Source organism: Dasypus novemcinctus, chromosome 15 (assembly GCF_030445035.2).
Source record: "Dasypus novemcinctus isolate mDasNov1 chromosome 15, mDasNov1.1.hap2, whole genome shotgun sequence".
NCBI lineage: Eukaryota > Metazoa > Chordata > Mammalia > Cingulata > Dasypodidae > Dasypus > Dasypus novemcinctus.
In genome coordinates this window covers 18,524,722-18,546,623 of record NC_080687.1, presented here as the reverse complement: position 1 = coordinate 18,546,623, position 21,902 = coordinate 18,524,722, and the positions used below count along the sequence as shown (strand labels likewise).

Sequence of the window (21,902 nt, the reverse complement as noted above, 5' to 3'; positions counted from 1 at the left end):
TTCCCCAAATGCTAACATCTTACCACATATTCTATATCACTCTTTCTCTATATCGATAATAATGTTTATGTGAACTGTAAATTGAAGGTTGCAAACAAAATGCCCTTTACTTCTTTTTTTTTTTAAGGAAGTACCAGGGATTGTATCCAGGACCTCATACATGCAAAGCAGGAGCTCAACCACTGAGCTATACCTGCTCCCCTCCCTTTAATGCCCAATACCTCAGTGTGTATTTCCTAAAAACAAGGACATTCTCTTACATAACCACAAAACAATTAACCAAACTTAGGACATTAACTTTACTAACAGTAAAATTTACTACAGACTTTACTCAAATTATGCCAATTGTCCCACTGTCTTTCACAGCAAAAGAAAACATTTTTTCTTGATCCATGATTCAACTCAGGTTCCCTTGTTGCATTTAGCTGTTATAGATTTTTAGCCTTCTTGCATCTGGAACAGTTTTTTCAGTCTTTTGTTTTTCATTACCTTGATGTTTTTGAAGAGTAAAGGCTAACTATTTTGTTGACTATTCCTTAATTTTGGTTTGACTGGTATTTCTTCATGCTTATATTCATAGGTTATGTGTTTTTGGCAGGAATCCATAAAAGTGATTTTTTTTTAATCCTCAATCCTCTTAAGTGCGTCTTATCAGGATGCACATGGTACTTGTCCCATAACTGTAATACTGTAAAAGACATTTCTTGAGACAACTGGGGAAGTTACTGTTGGGGAACGGATGTGGCTCAAGTGGTTGAGTGCCTGCTTCTCACATGGAAGGTCCCAGCTTTGGTGCTTGGTGCCTCCTACAAACAAAAACAAACTACAAGCAAACAAACGAAAAAACCAACTCAGGGATGTCTATGTGGCTCAGTGGTAGAGTGCTGGCTTCTCAGATAGGAAGTCCCAGGTTCTATCCCCAGCCCCAGTACCTCAATAAAAGAACTTATTGTTAATTTTCATAGGTTTCACACATGTTGTGGTTATGTTTAAAAAAATGGTTAGAGATGTATATTAGAGAAAATGATAGAGATAGCCATTATTCTATTCTACTTTCATGTATATTCTTTCCATAATAATTGTTTATAAAAGCACACAATAAAAAGTACTTCATAAGAAAACTGTGTGTGTGTGTGTGTGTGTGTGTGTGTGTGTATTCCTCCACAAAAAGATAATCCTGCCTTAGTTTTGCTTGCAATACCAGATCAAACTAGACCTGGATAGTTCAAAAGCAAATTCAGCAGCTTGTATTCTAAGATGTTCTTGTAGATCTTTGTGTTTGTTTATAAAGGCTTCCACAGCTTACTCTTATTTGCAAGGCCCTGAAGAATCATTTTGGATTCTGGCATTGCAGATTACAGCCAGAATACTTTATTATTTTCTAGGGGGTAAGGGGGTCATCATTGGCTAGAATATTACAAATGGGAAATCTCCATAATACTATAATCTCCCTGAAAATAGACTGACAATATTTTTTAGTATTAAAGAATCATTTAAAATGATGCAACATTTATTGAGGATGGAAGGTTTACTCTTTAGCACTATTGACATTTAAACAAATACAAAAACTAAGGACAAAATTATACCCTATGCCTGATTCCACATAGGATGAGTGTTTCAGTAGTTGAGACAGGCAGCCTTTTTCTATTACAAGGTAAACCATATGACTTCAAGTATATAGATAAGTATTCTGTTCTCTGTTCAATTTCCTCTAGATTTTTTATGCTAGCACATACAGTCAAAACAGTGGGAGTACATGAATTCACCAAAATTTAGCTTTAAAACCACATTGAACCACTTCCTTGTCACTCTTGAACCTCTTCAGTTTAACAGAATTTCCAATACATTATGCATCAGTGTGATGGTGAACTCAGGGATAAAGATAAATAAAACAAAATGGTTTAAAGGTCTTTTGTTTAACTAATGTTGACCTAAAGATATTCTGTAAGGAGAGAACACAGACAAAATAGATTTCTGGGTCAAGCAAAAATTACTCTGGTAGTAAAAAAAAAAACACCCAGACTAGTCAAATAGCCTTTACCTACTTTTGGAGGAAGGTGAAATTAATTGGGTTGGTACCCATTTCTAGAAAGTAATTTGGTATCTCTAGGCATAAATCAGTAATGACAGTATAGCTATCTCTTGATTATTCTGAAATAGTGTCTAGATCATACGACTTGCTAGGCCTCTCTTTTCTTATCTGTGATATGTGTCCCTTACAGACCATTGCTTGTGGACTAAAGGAATTAGTTCATAAATAATGTGGCACTCCTTTAAGAATGTTGAAACTGCTTTTACTGTTAACCATTATTGTTAATCAGAAATCAAGGAATAGGAAGTTTATATGTCACTTACTCAAAGCCACAAGGCTAATATGAAGCCAGGATGTATAGTTTCAAAGGCTGTACTCTATATATACACACATACAAAAATATATGAAGTAATATTCTCCAAGTTAGCAATGAGAAGTGTTAGTTTAGTTGAGGGCTCTGGGAAATGTACTTTCATCTCTTTGCATCTTTTATAAACTTCATTACTGTAGCAAGATTAACTGCCAATATCTATGTAGTTTGAGGAATTGATTTTAGGTGAAACTCCATTAATTCTTACTATCAAATATTTCTGCTTCCATTTTTTAAAACAGCACTTAGTCATTTTTAAATACTCCCAAATGAATACTTCCGATCTTGTATATTGCACTTTTCATCCCTAGAGTAACTGAGCCCGTGGCTCTGACAGATGAGGGAGGAGAGTAGCACTTGTTTTATGGTGTGATGGGTGGTTTGGAGCCCAGGGTGCTGAGGGAACATAGGGAATAGGAGCTCAGCAGGAGGGATTCTAGAAGAAGCTTGAGTTGAGTCTAGAAGGTTCAACAGTGAGTTTTATTTTTATACCGATGATTTACGCATTTAGAGTGACTTCACCTACATACATAGTTGGCAGCAAGATATGTCAGACTATTTAAGTCATGTAAGAATTACTTAAGGTTCCTCTTGCTGAATCTCTGTGATTTTTCTCTTCCTTTGAACAACTTGGTCTAGTACTTAAAATTATTTTTTTACTGTATTACAGTTATAGGTTACCATTTTGTCTATATGACTTTGAAACACTGTGACTTTTAAATGTGGATAGTTCATGTTATCTCCCAAAGATAATCAGGAATTTCATCAATTAAAGAAAAGACTGTTATTTAATGGCCCATGTTTAAATGTCTTACAAAGTTTTGGTTTAGACAACCCAATTTAATAAAACAGCAGGTCCAGGAAAATATATCTTAAGGAAGCTCTTCTGTCTTCCAGATGGCAAGCAACAGATCTTGAGCTTAGGCATGGACTTGCAATTGGAGTGGATGAAACTGGAAGATTTCCAAAAGCATCTTGACGGGGAAGATGAGAGTTTTGTTACAACAGATGCAATTCCAAATAGTGAGTAGTTCTCGAGTTCTAGGACTCCTTTTCACCAATCAAGGTAATATAAAACTTCAATTATCTTCTTCTTTCATTTTAGATTTATTGAGGGATGCTGTGAAAAATGGGGATTACATTACTGTAAAGGTTGCACTAAATTCGAATGAAGACTATAACCTGGACCAAGAGGTAATGTGTGTTAGAAAAGGCTTGTGACAAAAAGTTAAAAGAGTTGAATTTGATTTCTCTTTCCTTTTTTTATTTTAATTTCAAAAGAAATGCATATTCGCTTTACAAAATTCAAATATTTTATAAATACAGAATTTAGAAAAATATAGTCTCTGTAATTCCAACCCCCAAAATGACCATTTGGTTAGTTTATTATCTTCAATATTATCGGTTGTTTACATCCCTGCCAGTTGGATACCTTGGTTTTAGTTTGACCATTTGTGTTTCATTTGTGTTGCCTTTTTGCAGAAATTGCTCTAGTTTCAGTTGCTGCTGGGAGTTTTCATATTGAGTTTTAGGGACTTTTTAAAATATGGAAGCATATTAATTAGCCCTTTCTAGTTTTCAATTTTTGTTTTTTGAGTCATCACATCAAGGGTTTTTACTTTTAGGTAGTCAATGTCTATTGGTATTTTTCCTTATGGCTTTTGGGTATCTTGTTTAAAGAGTATTTTTATATTTTCTTCTATTACTCCTGGTGTAGTTGTGTGTTTTTATTTTTAGGTTTAATCCTTTGGAATTAGAGTTCCAAAAATATTGCTGAGTTTTTTATTAAAATTATGTGAAATATATAGATCAAATAGGCTGAGAATTGACAGTTTTACATTTTGATCCCTTCCATCTAGAAATGCAATAACACTCTACATTCACTCAGCTCTTCATTTACGCCATTAAGCAAATCTTAATGTATTTCATTTCTCTACATAGGTCTAGCATATTTCTTTTAGATTTACTCCTATAAAATATATAATTTTGTGTTGTCTTACTGTATTAGGGTTCTCTAGGGAAACAAAACCAGCAGGAAACATCTATAAATAGTATTTGATTTTATAAAATTGTCTCTCGCAGCCATGTGAATGCACAAGTCTGAATTTGGGGACTCACAAGTCTGAATACCGCAGGGCAGACTGCAAACCATGGGCTCCAATGAAGGTCCTCAATGAAGTTAGTTCCCAGGAGATGCTGACTGAAGTAGAGATGTGAATTCTGTCTTTGAATGTGGAAATCACTTCCCCTTTTAAGGCCTTCAACTGATTGGATGAGATGTCACTCATTGCTGACGACAGTCTCCTCCATTGATTGTAGATATAATCAACCATCTTTGCAGTCAGCTCACTGATTATTAAAGTCCATGAAATGTTCTTCTATTAAGTTAGCCCAGTGCTTGTTGACCAAACAACTGGGCACCATTTCCTAGCTAAATTGACACATTAACCTAACTATCACATCTTATTATGACAGTTAAGATCTTTTTTACGTCCACATTTTGCCTCCTAACTGGTTATTACTTGTGTATGATAAAGCTATGGGTTTCTGTTGAGTGTTTGTACAGGTATGTCATACTTCCTGGTCACATTACTAAATTCACTTACTCTGAAAAATTTTAAGTTACATGCCTTGGATTTTACCTAGAGAAATGTAATTAATCTGCCAAAAAATAGCTATTTAGTTAATTTTTTCCTTAATATTATTTCTTTTTCTGGTCTTGTGAGATTGGTGACATTTGAGATAATAGTGGTGATAGAGGTAATACTATCCTATTCTGACTTGGATGAAAATTTTCCCTTTAGATTTAGCGATAATTATGTTATTTATGTTATGCTGTTAGGTCCTTGCAAATTGCTCTATCTTTCCATGTTAATTGATGGTATTTAGTATAATCCCATAGTTGTCCATTCATCAGTTCAATCATTATTAGAGAATTTTCATTATTCCAATAATAATAAAAAACAAAAACTCATCACTTCTCAATCTCCATGTGCTTCTTTTATTGCACATAGCTCCTATTTCGTTTCCGTCTATTTGCGTTTTTTAAAAAGATTTATTTATTTCTCCCCACCCTCTCATTTGCACTTGCTATGTCTGTTCGTGTTCCTTGTTTCTTTAGGAGGCACTGGGAACCAACCCAGGACCTCCGATATGGGAGGGAGGTGCCTAATCACTTGAGCCATCTCCGTTCCCTGCTTTATTTTGGCTCTCATTGTGTTTTTCTTCTTGTGTCTCTTGTTGCATCAGCTTGCCGCGCCTGCCCATCGCGCCAGCTTGCTGTCTTCTTTAGGAGGCACCGGGAGCCGAACCAGGGACCTCCCATGTGGTAGGCGGGAGCTCAGTTGCTTGTGTCACATCTGCTTCTCTGCATTTATATTTTGTATCGATGGAGTCAAGCAATATGTAGTCCCTTGTGTCTAGTGTCTTTCCCTTAGTATATTTCCTTTTTTTTTTTTTTTTTTACCTTACTGGAAGATTATTAATATATTGCTATATACTGCTGCCCATAGTTTGCTTTGGTTGTATTTTTGCCTGATAGTAACATCTTGAAACATTAACCTACATTTGTTCAGTTTCAAAGTAAAACAATCTTATATATGCACTGTTACCTATATTCATATTTCACATGAGTTCACTATGCTATACAGTCCCATGTTACATTTTTTATCTTCCTTTCTGATAATATACATGACCTTAGACTTTCCCTTTCAACCACTTTCATATCCATATATTATATACTATGATTTGCTTTCACCTTTTTTATTCATTTCTAATGAGTAACAAACAACCTTCTTACCAATTCTGTACAGATTAACCCTCCACTTTCCATTCTCTAACATCATTCCATTTTTTGGTGACTTATATTCTAATTTTAACTCCATGAGTTTACATAATGTATTAATTTCATAATAGTGCAATCATACATTTTTTTTCCTTTTGTGTCTGACTTGCTTCACTGGACATAATTCCTCCGTGTTCATCCATGTTGTCATATGCTTCACAACTTCATTTCTTCTTACAGCTGCATAACATTCCATTGTGTGTACATATGAGAGTTTGTTTCTCCATTCATCAGTTAATGGACACCTGGATTGTTTCTATCTTTTGACAATTGTGAATAATGCTGCTATAACACAATATCTGTTTGTGTTACTGCTCTCAGTTCTTCTGGGTATATACCCAGTGGTGGTATTGCCAGGTCACATGGCAAATCTATATTCAACTCCTTTAGGAACTGACAAACAGTCCTCCACAGTGGCTGTACCGTTCTACATTCCCACCAACAGTGAATAAGTGTTCCTGTCTCTCCACATCCTAACACTTGTAGTTTCCAACTTTTTAATAGTGGCCATTCTAATAGGTGTGAAATGATATCTTATTGTAGCTTTCTTTGATTTGCATTTCCTTATTCAGTAGTAATGTTACTATTTTTTTCATGTGTTTTTCACCGTGATTCTTGAACAATTGTCTTTTCAAGGCACTTGTCCAGTTCTGAATCAGGTCATTTGTCTTTTTGTTGATTTGTATCATCTCTTTATATATCATGGGTAGTAAACCCTTTTTGGATATGTTATTTCCAAATATTTTCTTCTATTGTGTCAGCTGCCTTTTTACCCTTTTGACAAAGTCCTTTGAGATGCAAAAGTGTTTAATTTTGTGGCGGTCTCATTTATGTATTTTTTCCTTTGCTTTGCTTTGTGTAAGATCCAGGAAATCACCGCCTACCACAAGATCTTTAAGGTGTTTCCCTGTGGTTTCTTCTAGTATTTTTATGGTCCTGGCTTTTATATATAGGTCTTTGATCCATTTTGAGTTGATTCTTGTATAGTGAGTAAGAAAAGAGTCGTCTTTCATTCCTTTGGTTATGGATATCCAGCACTATTTGGTGAAGAGACTGTTTTGTTCTGGTAGGTTTCTCAAAGACCAGTTGGCTGTAGAGGTAAGGGTTGGTTTCTGAACTCTCAGTTCTATTCCATTGATCAGTGTGTCTCTCTTTCTGCCATTACCATACTGGTTTTTTTGTTTGTTTTTTTAAAAGATTTATTTATTTTTTATTTATTTCTCTCCCCTCTCCCCCTCAGTTGTCTGCTCTCTGTGTCCATTCCCTGTGTATTCTTCTGTGACTGCTTCTATCCTTATCAGTGGCACCGGGAATCTGTGTTTCTTTTTATTGTGCCATCGTGTGTCATTTCTCCGTGTGTGTGGTGCCATTCCCGGGCAGGCTGCACTTTCTTTTGCGCTGGGCGGCTCTCCTTACGGGGCGCACTCCTTGCTCGTGGGGCTCCCCTACGCAGGGGGCACCCCTGCATGGCACGGAACTCCTTGTGTACATCAGCACTGCACGTGGGCCAGCTCCACATGGGTCAAGGAAGCCCAGGGTTTGAACTGCGGACCTCCCATGTGGTAGGCGGATGCCCTATCCACTGGGCCAAGTCCACTTCCCAATCTTATTTCAATTTTAGTGGATCCTCTCAAGTTTATCTAAAGTGCTACTTCTAAAAGTAATTTTTCAATACAGTAGTAATCTTGTGCTAAGCTTTCGAATTATAACCAAATTAATTCATACTATTGGGATTTGGTTTTTATCACATGGTGTCATCAGCTAGTGATTGGAAATATATTAACTAATAATTACCTTTTTAAATTTTTTTCAATTCTAGGTAGTTTTTACCCCATTCAAAGCACTTTTCTTTCAGTTCTCTATTTTATCCTGGCCTCTTAGAATCTAATCGTATCAGTATCTTTTTACTCCTTCTGAATTTCTTCTTTATCCTTAGAGAAATCAGTCCCTTTTCCCAATAATTTTATTTCTACAGGCCATCATTTGTCAAATCCAAATAGCAATTATTTTAACTTGTAGCAATAGAATGGATATGTTTGATTCCAATGGTCATTTCTAGCCTTATATCTTTGAACCAACTTGAGTGAATATAATGAATGTATGAGTTTCACCTGTTTTACCTAGAATACAAAGGAGACTTTTGGATCTAATATGTGTGATTAAGAAAATAAGTGTCTTTGCCATTTATATAACATCAATATTCACTATTCATTTTACATTACACAAACTATCAATATGTCTTTACAACTTAATATGTGAAGGTTGTGAAATTTCATATGTGAAAAAATTGTAAAATTTACTAGTTTCTGAAATTTTATTAGATTTTAGTGAAAAAGAAGATGCTTAAGTGAATGTGTTTGGTAATTTCACATTGAAGCAACCTAGGTGAAAAGACTGTTCTAAAATTCTTCTGATTGAACGTTGACATGTTTTTTAACAAAAAATGAAGGACTCAAGTGGGATGACCCTTGTGATGCTCGCTGCGGCAGGGGGACAAGACGACTTGCTTCGGCTTCTCATCAGAAAAGGAGCAAAGGTTAATGGCAGACAGAAGAATGGAACCACTGCCCTGATTCATGCCGCGGAAAAGGTAACTTTTAATAGGCATTTTCACCATAACCATGTGAAACTGTAGTAAATGTAAGGAGAAAAGGAGGCCATACAATCACATGACTTTATAAATTCATATTTCAGTAGTAGTACTGTGTGCTACTATTCAAAACATGATTTATATAGTTGAAGACTGCATATGCAGAGGCTGTTGTGTTGAAGCGCGTGGTGCTACTGGAGCTTGAAACTGCAGGGAAAATAGTGTCTGACTGCATCTGTGCGTAAGAGGGCAGAGGGGAGGGGCAGGGTTCCCTGCAGCATCAGGTCTCACAGACAGTTTCACATTGAAGCATCTGAGGTATACAATAATGAAATTGGAATATGTTCTGCAACCCATTTAGGATTGAATCTCCTGAATATTTTTCCTGGTAACTTAAAAAATTTTTGGAATTGAATTTCCTGTTTTTATTTTTTACTAGAACTTTTTAACTACAGTGGCTATTCTTTTGGAAGCAGGAGCTTTTGTCAATGTCCAGCAGAGCAATGGTGAGACTGCTTTAATGAAGGTAAGTACTTTATATGGAGTCGTCCATTCCTTCAGTCTCAGCACATGCTGATAGGGAATAAAGTAGTCCCTGGACTCAGGCAGGTCACAGACAAGGGGGAGAAAGAGAACTTACACAAGCAGTGAAAGCTTGGCATGGTCAATAACATGATAGGAATAAGCCCAGATTGCTGCGGAGTGCAGAAGTGTGATGCCAGGCTCGGTCTCGTGGGCTCAGGGAAGCTTCACGGTGGGTGTGGGAGGTGGTGAAAGCAGTGTCTCAATGGGGATTGACTATGTAAGAGCAGATTAGGGTAGCAAGCACTGAGGTCCTCACATGGGTAAGAGGTGGGGATGATAGGGAGTGTGTTGTAGTTTCATTATTATTTTATACTGTTGCATTCATCTTCTTAAACCTCTTAGAGTTCTTCATATATATATATATATATTTTTTTTTTTCCCATGTATTTTAGAATTATAGTTTGCGGCTATATTGGTGGGAGAGATGTATGGTTTCTTCCTTCTATCCCTTGCCCCCTAACATACTTGCCTATTATTACTGTCCTCCCCACTGGTTGCAGTTTTGCCTTTGCCTCTAGTTGGACCCCAGCTCAGTCCCAGCTCCATTATATGCAGGCGCTTCTAGGTTCTTGGCCCAAACTTTGTTAAGACATAGCAGATCCAGACACTGAGCTTGATTTAGTTCCTGGTAATGAAGCTCTGTATTCTTGTGCCTCCTTAGGCAAGCAGCCTTACTTAATCTGTTGACCTGAGCAGGTACTTTTATCGGCTTTCACTGACAGATAAGTAAAAGCATGCAGTTTCAAGAGGTGAGACTGGTGCTGTTAATCTCTTACTCTGAGGGACTGGATTGCCTGATCCCTTTCTGCGGTCTCCACGTGTGGGGTTGAAGCCTTGCTACTACTATGTGTTTCTGCTTCATTTTGTTTATGGAGATAGTTATTTTGTTCATGTGTCTAGCTTTGAATTTTTAATTTTCCTTTACATGTTTCTCTTGTTACCATATGTTTAAAGCAGAGGTGGTACCTCACAGCATGAATTTAAAATTTTTATTGACAACAGCAGATTAGATGAGTCTGGTGCATAAAGGGTGCACAGGGAGGTGAAGCACAAAAACTTCATATGTCCGGCTCAGGAGTAGGACTTTATCCAGAGGCTAAGTAGGAGCTATTGAAGGTGAGCCTGAGAACAACATAATTGGAGTAACAGTTGTTAGTTTTCAGTAGCGCTTCCTGCTGTAGAGGGAATGGATTAGAGAATTGATTAGAGAAGACAGGTAGTTTGCAGACCTGTCAGGGTTCTTAAAATAAAGTGAAAGAGATGCCAGGGGTGGAGTTAAAATGGCGGCTGCCAGCCTTTTTCTGACTTGGACTGGTTCAAACTTTAGCTGTTCTTAGGATTGGACCTTAGGCAGCCAGACTTACTAATCAGTAGCTGAAGTCAGTGCCCAGCTGCCTCTCTTCCCCCTTTTTGAGAAATGGAGCTCCCAAGTCCAGCCAGGGAATAGGTCCCAAGGCTTCCTCAGCACAGGCAAGCCCAGTGTTATGGAAAGGCTGTTGTTTCAGCTTCCTTATAGAAGGATCAGAGTTAAAAAATGAAGGAAACAGGATACAATCCCATAATTTTGCCTAAATAAGGAATTCCTTTTTAGTTAATGATGTTTGATGTTATTTATCACTTCATTCATAATTTGGACCTAGTTACTTAAGGTGTAACTCCACTTAGAGTATGGTCTAGAGGAGGTATATGGGAATCCCTTATATTTTCAACATAACTTTTCTGTAATCTAAAACCTCCTTAAAAATAGTTTATTGTTATAAAAAACAAAAACAAGAATGTAGTCTAAACAAATTCTACCTCACAGCTGATATGTCCTTCTTGGCAGGACCCTTGTCTTCTCTTTAACCCTGTCACCCTCACTCTCATTGCTGTTTTCCAGAAATGCCCTTATTTTTGTTCCTGAATTAAACCATCTCATTCCCACCTCAGGGCCTTTATTCTCTCTGTTCTCCCTGCTGGGAATTGTTTTCTTGATGGTCTCCTATTGACTGCCTGCTATTCATTAAGTTGTGTTTTTTTTAAAGATGTCATTTATTTATTCTCCCCCCACCCCTTCATTGTTTGCATTCGCTGTCTGCTCTCTACGTCCATTCGCTGTGTGCTCTGTGTCTGCTCATCTTCTTTAAGGAGGCACTGGGAACCGACCCTGGGACTTCCCATGTTGGCGAGAGGCGCTCAGTCACTTGAGCCACCTCAGCTCCCTGCTTTGTTGTGTCTTTCTTCTTTGTATCTCTTTGTTGCATCATCTTCTTGCATCAGCTCACCATGCCTGCTTTCTCCAGGAGGCACCGAAAACTGAACCCGGGACCTCCCATGTGCTAGGCGGAAGCCCAGTCGCCTGAGCCACATCTGCTTTCCTGCTAGTCATTCAGTTTTTTGTTTTTTTTTTTTAAGATTTATTTTCATCCCCCCTTTCCCTCCCCCTCTCCCCACTCTGCTGTTTTTACTGTATGTCCATTTGATGTATGATCTTTTGTTTTCTGTTTCTCTTTTTGTCTTCTCTTCTTATATTTTCTTCTCCAGGATTCTCTGGGATTCAGTCCTGGGACCTCTGATGTGGAGGGGTTCCCTCAGCTGTCCCACCTCAGTTCCTGGTTTCTGCTGCACTTCACCTTGACTCTCCCCTTAGTCTCTCTTTTGTTGCATCATCATCTTGAGGCGTGACTCCCTTGCGCAGGCACTCGGCTCGCCATGCAGGCACTGGCTCGCTATGCAGGCACTCACCCAGGCACTTGGCTCACCATGTGGGCACTTGGCTCACCGCACAGGCACTCACGTGGGCACTTGGCTCACCAGGTGAGCACTGGCTCACCATGCAGGCGCTCACGCAGGCACTCGGCTCACCACATGGGCACTGGCTGGCCACGCAGGCACACTTTCTCTTCTTTTTTACCAGGAGGCCCCAAGTATCTAACCCAGGTCCTCCCATATGGTAGGCGGAGGCTCTATCATCTGAGCCACATCTGCTTCCCCATAGTCATTAAATTTTAATACAAAAGCTATCTTTTCAAGGAATATGTCCTTAAAAACCCTAATGGAAACACCCCTGCTCTTCTTCCTAAGTTATCGCAATGCCCAAATTTAACATTGTTATCTCGAATTTATATTTTTTAATTTTTAACTGTTTATTTTCACCTGTTTCCATCATCATGAAAGATCCATAAAGCCAGGTGTCTTAACATTCTTTTTATCACTGTAACTGGTGCCAGAAGAGTATCTGGCTCATGGTCAAAGTGCAGTGTATATTGGTTACATGACTAAACTGCCAAAAGGAAGCACATTATACGAAGCAAATACTTTTGACATGATATTATTATTAATTAATTAATTAATTTATTTATTTATTTATTTAATTCCCCTCCCCTCCCCCGGTTGTCTGTTTTCTGTGTCTTTTTGCTGCGTCTTGTTTCTTTGTCCGCTTCAGTTGTCGTCAGCGGCACGGGAAGTGTGGGCGGCGCCATTCCTCGGCAGGCTGCTCCCTCCTTTTGCGCTGGGCGGCTCTCCTTATGGGTGCACTCCTTGCGCGTGGGGCTCCCCTACGCGGGGGACACCCCTGTGTGGCACGACACTCCTTGTGCGCATCAGCACTGCACATGGGCCAGCTCCACACGGGTCAAGGAGGCCCGGGGCTTGAACCGCGGGCCTCCCATGTGGTAGACGGATGCCCTAACCACTGGGCCAAAGTCCGTTTCCATATTATTATTAATTTATATATAATATCTCATTAAAGGATATGGTAGGCTGAATTATTTACTCCTACTTAGAAATGTTCTTATTCTAATACACATTCCTATGGGTGAGAACTCATTTATAAATAGGATCTTTAGAAAATACTTTATATTAACACTATATTAAAGTGAATGAGGTTGGGTCTTAATTTACTAGAGGCCTTATAAAGAAATAGGTACCAGAAGCCATAGTTGTGGAAAGCCACAGGAGGAACCAAAAGCTGGAAATCAATAGAACCCATAAGAAAAAGGAGAGGACACTGCCATGTGACACAAGGAAGGAATATAAGATGAGGAACCACAGAGTTGCCTGACAGCCAGCACCAGAATGTTCCACATTTTGGGGGAGAAAGTGTTGCCTTACTAACACATTGCTTTTAGACACCTCCTAGCCTCAGAACCCTGAGCCAATAAATTCCCATTGTTTAAGCAAAAAAATAATAATAATAGTAGTCAACACCTAAGTAGTGACAGTGGGAATAGAGAAGTAGATCAGTTAACCAGAATCTTAAGGAAGAATAATTCACAGGACTTAGTGATTGAAGGTGATGCTTAGTGATCCTATTTTCTAAGTTAAAGAGCACAGGTCGTGCAAATGGGAAGGGAACGTGGGGCATTCGGCTTTGTACATAGTGATTTTGAGCCAGGAGTGTTCAAAGGGTGAACTTTTAGCTCCAGTGAGAGATTTGTGCTGGAGTTATCAACATAGTTGGACATAGGGTGAGAATGGGGTACCCACGAGGAATGGGAAAAGAGTAAAGGGCCTAAGATGGTAGGAGGCTAGTTGGAAAGGACAGAGAAGCAGGACGAACGTCTGAGGGGAGGGCTACTGTGAAAGCCAAGGGACGAAGGTGTTTCAAGGAGAAATGGGTCCATTGGGCAGATGTCAACGAATAACTGACAAAGGCCAGGCTTTGGGGTAATTGAGAATGAGGAAGAGGGTGTAGTTTCTTCCGAGATGAGACGTAGAACATGTTGAATTATATGTAAATCACATAAATTGCCTATATCTATAATAATTTATTTTGTCTAGGTACTTATTTCTGAAAAGCAGTATTTTAATTGCTTTAAGGATTTAAAGCATATTAAATCACTTTTATTGACTTATAATTAGAAGAAATAAACAGGAAAGGTTTTCAGAAATTAAAGCAAAAAACAAAAGTCTCATCTTTTAGGAAAAAATGAATTGGTCATTTACATTGTTGGGGAGGGCCTGAGGAAACGGCACCCTCATACACTGATGTTGGGAAGGTGATCGATTACAGCAGTTCTCAGCCTTCCCACTACTGACATTTGGGTCTAGGTCATTCATTATAGAGTCCCATCCTGTACATTGCAGGATATTTAGTAGCATCTTTGGCATCTACCCAGTAAATACCAGTAAATACCACTCCCCAATTTTTTTAAAAAGATTTATTTATTTCCCCCTTGCAACTTTTTTCTTTTCTGTCTGTCCTCTGTGTCCATTTGCTGTCTGTCTTTTCTGTGTCTCCTTGTCTCCCTTTGTTGCGTCATCTTGCTGCATCAGCTCTCCGGGGTGCACAGGCAGCTTGCTTTCACAAGGAGGCCCTGGGACGTGAACCCAGGGCCTCTCCCTTATGGTAGACGGGAACCCAACTGATTGAACCACAGCCGCTTCCCCACTTCCAGTTTTGACATCCAAAAATGTCTCTAGTCATTGCCAGATGTCCCTTGGGGGTGGAGGGTTTGTCAAAATTGCCCCAGTTGAGAGCCACTGGGTGGCACCCTTTTGAAGCACTTCAGTAAGTATCAGGAGTACAAATATGCATGCCCTTTGACATAGCAGTCGCACCACTTCAAATCTAATTTACGAGAAATATTGGCAGATGTGTTTGTAGATATAATGACCAGCTTCTGCTGAAAAAAGTTGAGGCTCAAAAAAAAAAAAGAACTCAGTAACAGTTAAGAAAGCAAAGTCTCAAGACATGTTAATGGACAAAGCCAGAGACATACAACTAGTTTTAGGTCTGGAATTAGAAACAATGGTGCTGTAACCTCTTTATCTGTTTGTTGTTGTTTTTTTTAATTTTTTAAAACTTTTTATTAAGCTGGGAAGGTTCTAAGTCATGGGAAGGAATCTCTCAGAACACAGAAGTTTGAGGTGTCAAATCTTTTATTCAGATATTAAATTTTTTGGAGACTGCATTTAGTGCTGCTCAGGAGATGGGGCACAGCCCAGTTTCAGTCTGCAGACTCTCACTTGTCTGCGAGTTGCTTGCACCAAAAAGTAAGTCAGATACATCACTAAACTCACCACTACTTTAGTCTAGTTCAGCTGGCTTTGTTGTTGTTTTGACCAATGTAGAATGAATTTATTCAAATTCTTACACCTTGAAACCAGGCTTTGTCATCTCCTGTATTTTGTGTGTGTGGTGTTTTTTTTTTTTTAAGATAAATAGATGGCTGGTTTTTTTTGTAGCAATTAACTGCAGCTCATTGTTTTGCTGAGGGCTGTCACGAAGAGTGGCACTGGGTAAGGTTGCCTGGTTTGAAGGGCCCATTATGTGCTTGTGGAAGAGGTCCCTGCCATCCCCTGCCTTTCACAGGACATTATTGAATATCATCCTTACGGTGCTGTGAGGCTTAAGTGCAATTACACCTTTTCACAAATGAAAAAAGTGGAACTAAAGAATTAAGAAGCTTACCCAAAGTCACATGGCTGCTAAGTGACAGAGACAGGAATAGAACCTAGGACCTAAGTCTTTTTTTCAAATTCTTTTTATTTTTTATTAGAGAAGTTGTGAGCTTACAAAACAATCATGCATAATATGCATAATTCCCATAAGTCATCCCTCCACAAGCACCTTACAATTGTTGTGGAACATTTGTTACATTAATGTTAAAGAACATGATCAAACTATTACCACTAACTATGGTCCATGGTATACACTTGGTTTATTTTTTCCATGAATCCCCTATATTAACACTATGTATTTGTATACTTGTTATAGTTCATAAGGACCTAAATCATTTTACTCCAGAAGTGGTCTATAGATGTGTTACAGCACCATCTTAGCATTATGAATGCAAATCTGTATCTACGTTTAAGTAGTGCCCATAAGAGTAGCTAGGAAAATTTTGAATTATTTTATAACCCTAAGAGGAGTTTTGGAGATTCCTAGTAGAAACTGTTTTAATACTGAGGGTTTCACCTCTACTACCTTCCTATGTGGATACCACACGTGGGTGTGCTTCTCCCTGGGTACAGAAATAAACTGAATGAGCACATGGTCCCTAGACTGGACGCTGAGTAAACAGAGCATACCACTCTACCTTTATATAATGCTTCACAGTTTTAAACTTCATCATTTATTATCTCAGTGGATCGTTAGTAAAACAATCCTAAGAAATGTAATAAAGGGCAAACATTTAACCTGTGAACTTGTTCAAGCTAAAGCCTGGCCCAGGTGTTCTCTCCTCTTCTCCACCGGGCTCCTTTCCCTCTTAACAAAGAGCTATTGTGTAGAGAAAGGGACAAGCATGGATTGGTGCCTATAAAATTTTATAATTTTGTAATTGTTACTCATTTCCTTCTCAACATAGGCCTGTAAAAGAGGAAATTCGGAAATTGTACGACTCGTCATTGAATGTGGAGCTGACTGTAATATTTTATCAAAGCACCAGAATAGTGCACTGCATTTTGCTAAGCAGTGTAACAATGTGTTAGTGTATGACTTGCTTAAGAATCATTTAGAAACGTAAGTATGACCATGATTGTGCCACGGTTAAAACACAAAGTAATGTATTGGCCTGTTGGACACATTATCTGCTCAGAAAAAGACTGTTACGTACAAGTCCTCATGGGTTTATAGCTCATTATATTGCAAGTTCATACTTCATAAGTAATCTAGTATATTTCTACCACTCAAGAATTCTTTTAGCTACCTGTAACAAACTCCATAAACAGTAGCTACCACAAGCAAGGTGTTTATTTTTCCACATAATGGGAAATCCAGTGTAAGCAGGCTTGGGCAGGGGTAGCCACTTTTCTTTTTCTCTTCCTGATCCACTGTACTTAGGATATCACTTTGATTGTCATGCCCTCAAGGTGGTTACACCAGAAACGGCAAGTGCACTTTCCCAGACCTTCCTGGGAGCCTCTGCTCTGTGGAAATGCTGTTACAGATGGTGCTGTTTGTCTGATCTTGTCACATCTCAAAGTCTTCAGTGAGTCAACAGATAAAGATAGCCAGCAAGTAGGGTGACCAAACATCCTGCTTTTGCCTGAGATTTAGGACTTTTTTCCACTGCTAAAACCAGAATGTCCCTGACAAACCACATGTGTTGGTTACCCTACCAACAAGAAGCACAAATCTTTATATTTGACCGCTTTCTATACTAAACACTATAATTAAGAATTTGGGGTGTAGCACTCTTGAATTTTATTTTTTAAGAGTTGTCATTTCTGATTTTTCAAATTCATCATTCATTCATTCATTCACTCAACAGATCTGTACTGAGTGCCATCTGTGTTCCAGGCCTGAGGACATGAACATAGTTGGGGTGGGGGGTGGGGGATAAGTGGTAGCTTCTCGAAGTCTTGGCGTTAATACAGTGTGCCAGGGAAACATGAGGGCTGAGCTGCAAGTTTTACAAGAAGTTTGATCAGGGGGAAGAAGAAAAAAAAGGCCTCACTGGTATTCAGCTGTGTAATAAACTAATGGCTCATGGTTCTTTTCTCCATTAATATTGGCATGTACTACACTTACTTATTGAAGACTTTCAAGAGTAGCAGAACAGACAATAAAGGATTACTTTGAAGAGCGCCTTACTCTACTGGAACCAGTTTTTCCAATAGCTTGTCATCGTCTCTGTGAAGGGCCAGATTTTTCAACAGATTTCAATTACAAACCCCCACAGAACATAACAGAAGGTAAACCTATGCTTGCCCTCTACCCAAAATGTAACACTATAAATATTAACTGGTATTTAGACAACTTGTAGTTGGAATTTTTCTTTGAACAAAACCTTAAGGATATTCCATTAGATATCATTACTTAAGATAGTTACCAGTAGGAGACCCCGAGAGCCACCACCACCCAGGTGACTTTGAGGCAGGTCATAAAGCACTTTGTCAGTACTCACTAAAAATCAAGTGACAGTGAAGAAAGGATAGTATTTATGGAAGTTAGGTCTTTGATAATGGTATAGTCAAATTGAGTTTTGTTAAAATTTAGCTTCAAGATTCTAAGCCCAAAATTAATGTTTTCTGAGTTTATTTTCTCGAGGAGGCAAAACAGTCTGTGGAAGGAAAATTGATGACCACTGTAGAAATGTCCATTCACATTTATGTCTTCAACAGCAGCTTTTACTGTTTTACTATTATTTTGTAAAACTTAACCTTACTTTAATGTAGAAAAACATATTTAAGTGAGTTGCATGAGCTATTAATAGGGATTACTTGGCCAAAAAGAAGGGCAGGGGGGAATCTGTGGTGTGGAAAGCGCTAGGTAAAGCAGACAAGTTTTTCATTCTAGTGTCTCAGAGCCTTCAGTTATTGGTGAATGGGGTCTTGTTACCCAGGTCTCTTTCAGGCATCCCTTTCCCTTTATTAAATGTTCATCCCTCTGGGATCGTGGCCAAGGATATGCTGGCCTGTGGATGGCTGTATTTCTTTGTAATGAAACTTATGCTTGCATCTCCCTCGTTCAGGCTCTGGTATCCTGCTTTTTATTTTCCATGCAAACTTTCTTGGTAAAGAAGTCATTGCCCGGCTCTGTGGACCATGCAGTGTACAAGCTGTAGTTTTAAATGACAAATTTCAACTTCCTGTTTTTCTGGTAAGATCTTCTGAGTAGCTCAGTATTTGTAATCAAAAGCAGAGATGACTTAATGACTCAACTTTCAAATTCCTGTGTTTTAATAAAATATCATTAAAATTTGGTAAAACAGTTGTTGGAAATTAGGAAATAACCCATCAAGTAAAATTATCTGAAATTTTGCCAATAAAAATCCTATGCCTTAAATTATGCTTACCATAATGTCTCAGAGCCATTATTATAACTTTCAATAGAAGAAACATGCCTGATTTTAAATATTCATGCCTACCCCATTATAATTATAATTATTCATTTAAGGAAAATTAAGGAAAATTAGCAAGAAAAGTTTGTCATGCTTTCAATAGTAAAATGTAACCACTTATACTTTAAATCCATAATTTTAAATAATTTTCGTTATTAAAATTCGTATTTATCATTTTAAAAAATTAATAATCAGTATGTGTAAAACTTTTGGTACATTTAAAATTCTTTCCTTATACTTAAGACCTATGACCATTTTAATGCTATTGTGTATTCTAAACCCAGAGATTTATCTGGATATTATTTTCCTAGATAAACCATATATGCTTTTTGTCATCTGCATGTTTTTAATAAATTAAGAGGTAAGAAATTGTAATACAGCCTTATACTAAATCAAAACTTATGGTGTATGAATATATAAATTCTAAGTCATTTACATCTTAAAGGTTTCTGGTCTCTATTAAAATAAGACTATAAGCCTTATAATGGTCTGGCTCTTTATTTCTAGATTAGAGCTTTCTCTGAAGAAATACTGACTTTGTCTCTTTCTACTCTAGGATAGTCATTTTGTTTATTCATTCAGTCCTGTTGTAGGCCTCAATAAACTCTTTATAAGATTGACGGAAGCACCCTCCACTAAGGTAAAAATTCTTTCCTTGTATTATTTAGTGTTACTCCTCAAGTTGTTGCACTAGATTATTAGAAGGGAAAATTTTCAATGTTGTGGTGTTCCTTTGCCTTTGTGGATTAGAATTGCCTGTCCTAGAGACATGTACCTCCTACGGTAGAAATTAGGTGTACCTATTTCTGTGACTCGAAACTGTTAGATATAAAGAAATGTACCAAGAGAGTAACGTTAAAAATGAGAACCCATCTCCAGAAGTAAGAGTTTTGTTTTTAGGCTTTGTTGTTTAATAGCCGTATGCATTACGTCATTCAGCTAACCTTCCTTTGTAAAATGAAGTCTATCTAATATATAATAGTGTAATATCAAATTAAAAGCACTTGTAACTTATTATTAAAATAGTGATAATCTAACAGTGACAAAAATACCAAGTTGAAATATTGCCAGACAATAAATGGAACTTTTGAATACTGTTTAATTCTCCTTCCAGAAAAGGGGAACTCTTTACTTCTGTACTGATATATTTGTAATTTTTCTCTCACTAGGTTAAGTTGCTAATAGGTGCATACAGAGTGCAGCTGCAGTGACCAAGCAGAATTGTGATGGAGTTATTTTCAGACCGATTTCTAAATACTGACTTGGAAGCAGTTTGGAATTCTTCTGGCACATCTGTCATATTCACTTGGAAAGATTCATCCGTAAACCTCTTGCAGTCTAGACCTACCATTTGTTGATTGAGATGGGACAGAGTTGTTCTGATATATTATAAAATATAGATGGATGTAATTGTGCCAGTATTCTCAAATCTTGATATTTTGGTGTCCAGACTGCATATTTCAGTTTTTCCACAATGTGGAATAGTACATAGAAGGATTATTTTAAAAGATTTTTTAAAAATCTTTTTTTGTATCTTGAAATTTTCTACTAGCCCTGGTGAAATTTCTGTGCAAAAAAAAAAATCAAGTGTGAAAACTTTTATTTGCATACAGCAAGGGAGGTATGTTACATTCAGGTTACCCAAGCATTAAATAAAAAGAGTGAACCTGCACCTCTTGAAGTGGACTTTTAACTCAAGGGAAAAGGGGGATAATGGTGATCTATTGCTGATATACAACTGCCACGTATCCTGAGCAAAAAAAAAATTGCTTCTCCTTCGAAAAAGTAGGTAGATAAAATTAGAGAATATAAACCAGGGCATTAGGGGCACTTAAAGGCTACTATTAATTGTAAGCATTTATCCCTGTTTTTGGAATCCAGTAATTTTGAAGAGCCAGATCCTGTGCCTTTTGAAAAACTGGAAAGGCTTTTAATTAGTGCCCAGCCATACCTTCCTGTGGGTACTGCTTTAGTGCCTGTGTGAAGTTTCTGCTCACAAGTATAAAGCTCAGTTTGGAATATGGAAAAGTTTAGATTTTAATTCCTGATTAATTTATAATTGTATGAAGTAATGTCAGAGAGCCATTTTTATACCCTAAAACTGCCTTTTACCAGTTTACTCAGGAACATCCACAATGTTGATCTTTCTCTTCCCACTGTATCTTGGAGTCACAGGAGTTCAAAACAGGGTGGACACCTAAAAATAGTTTTCTATATAGATGGCAACTGGGATTGGGCTTTTTCAACTAACAGATTACGTACACTACTACTGAATCTGATTTCATTGCTTTTTGGGTAAAATTACAAGACATGAGTTAGCAACAGTGCAGACCAGGGGCATTAGAGAAGATAGAATTGGTTGGTCAATGACACATAAAATTTGGCGATCTCAGAATCACATCAGAATAGGAAAGCTTTATAGGAGCAGATTAGAAAATTAACACATTATTTTTTACATTTCTCTCCTTCCCTGCCCTCCCCCAGTTGCCTGCTTTCTGTGTCCATTCACTGTGTGTTCTGTGTCTGCTTGTATTGTCAGTAGCACCTGGAATTTGTGTCTCTTTTTGTTGCGTCATTTTGCTGCGTCAGCTGTGTGTGGCGCCATTCCTGGGCAGGTTGCACTTTTTTTTCGTGCTGGGCAGCTGTCCTTACTGGGTGCACTTCTTGCACATGGGGCTCCCATATGCAGGGGTGTCACGGCACTCCTTGTG

The 21,902-nt window shown here is 38.0% G+C and overlaps 1 protein-coding gene across 4 annotated transcripts in view; it reads left to right on the top strand.

The window, feature by feature from the left end:
* Positions 1–20,863, top strand: part of MPHOSPH8 (M-phase phosphoprotein 8) — a 69,274-nt gene extending 48,411 nt beyond the window's left edge. For 2 of the 4 annotated variants that reach the window (XM_071208197.1, XM_071208198.1), the window contains exons 6-15: positions 3,300–3,425; positions 3,508–3,596; positions 4,485–4,580; positions 8,696–8,836; positions 9,276–9,362; positions 16,714–16,868; positions 17,889–18,043; positions 18,823–18,950; positions 19,748–19,831; positions 20,361–20,863. In XM_071208197.1, the coding sequence (XP_071064298.1) occupies positions 3,300–3,425; positions 3,508–3,596; positions 4,485–4,580; positions 8,696–8,836; positions 9,276–9,362; positions 16,714–16,868; positions 17,889–18,043; positions 18,823–18,950; positions 19,748–19,831; positions 20,361–20,402 (1,103 nt within the window). In that variant the 3' untranslated portion in view covers positions 20,403–20,863. The remainder of the gene's footprint in view (positions 1–3,299; positions 3,426–3,507; positions 3,597–4,484; positions 4,581–8,695; positions 8,837–9,275; positions 9,363–16,713; positions 16,869–17,888; positions 18,044–18,822; positions 18,951–19,747; positions 19,832–20,360) is intronic. The other 2 variants (XM_004446707.5, XM_058276353.2) reach the window with 1 other exon arrangement.
* Positions 20,864–21,902: the final 1,039 nt, after the last annotated feature.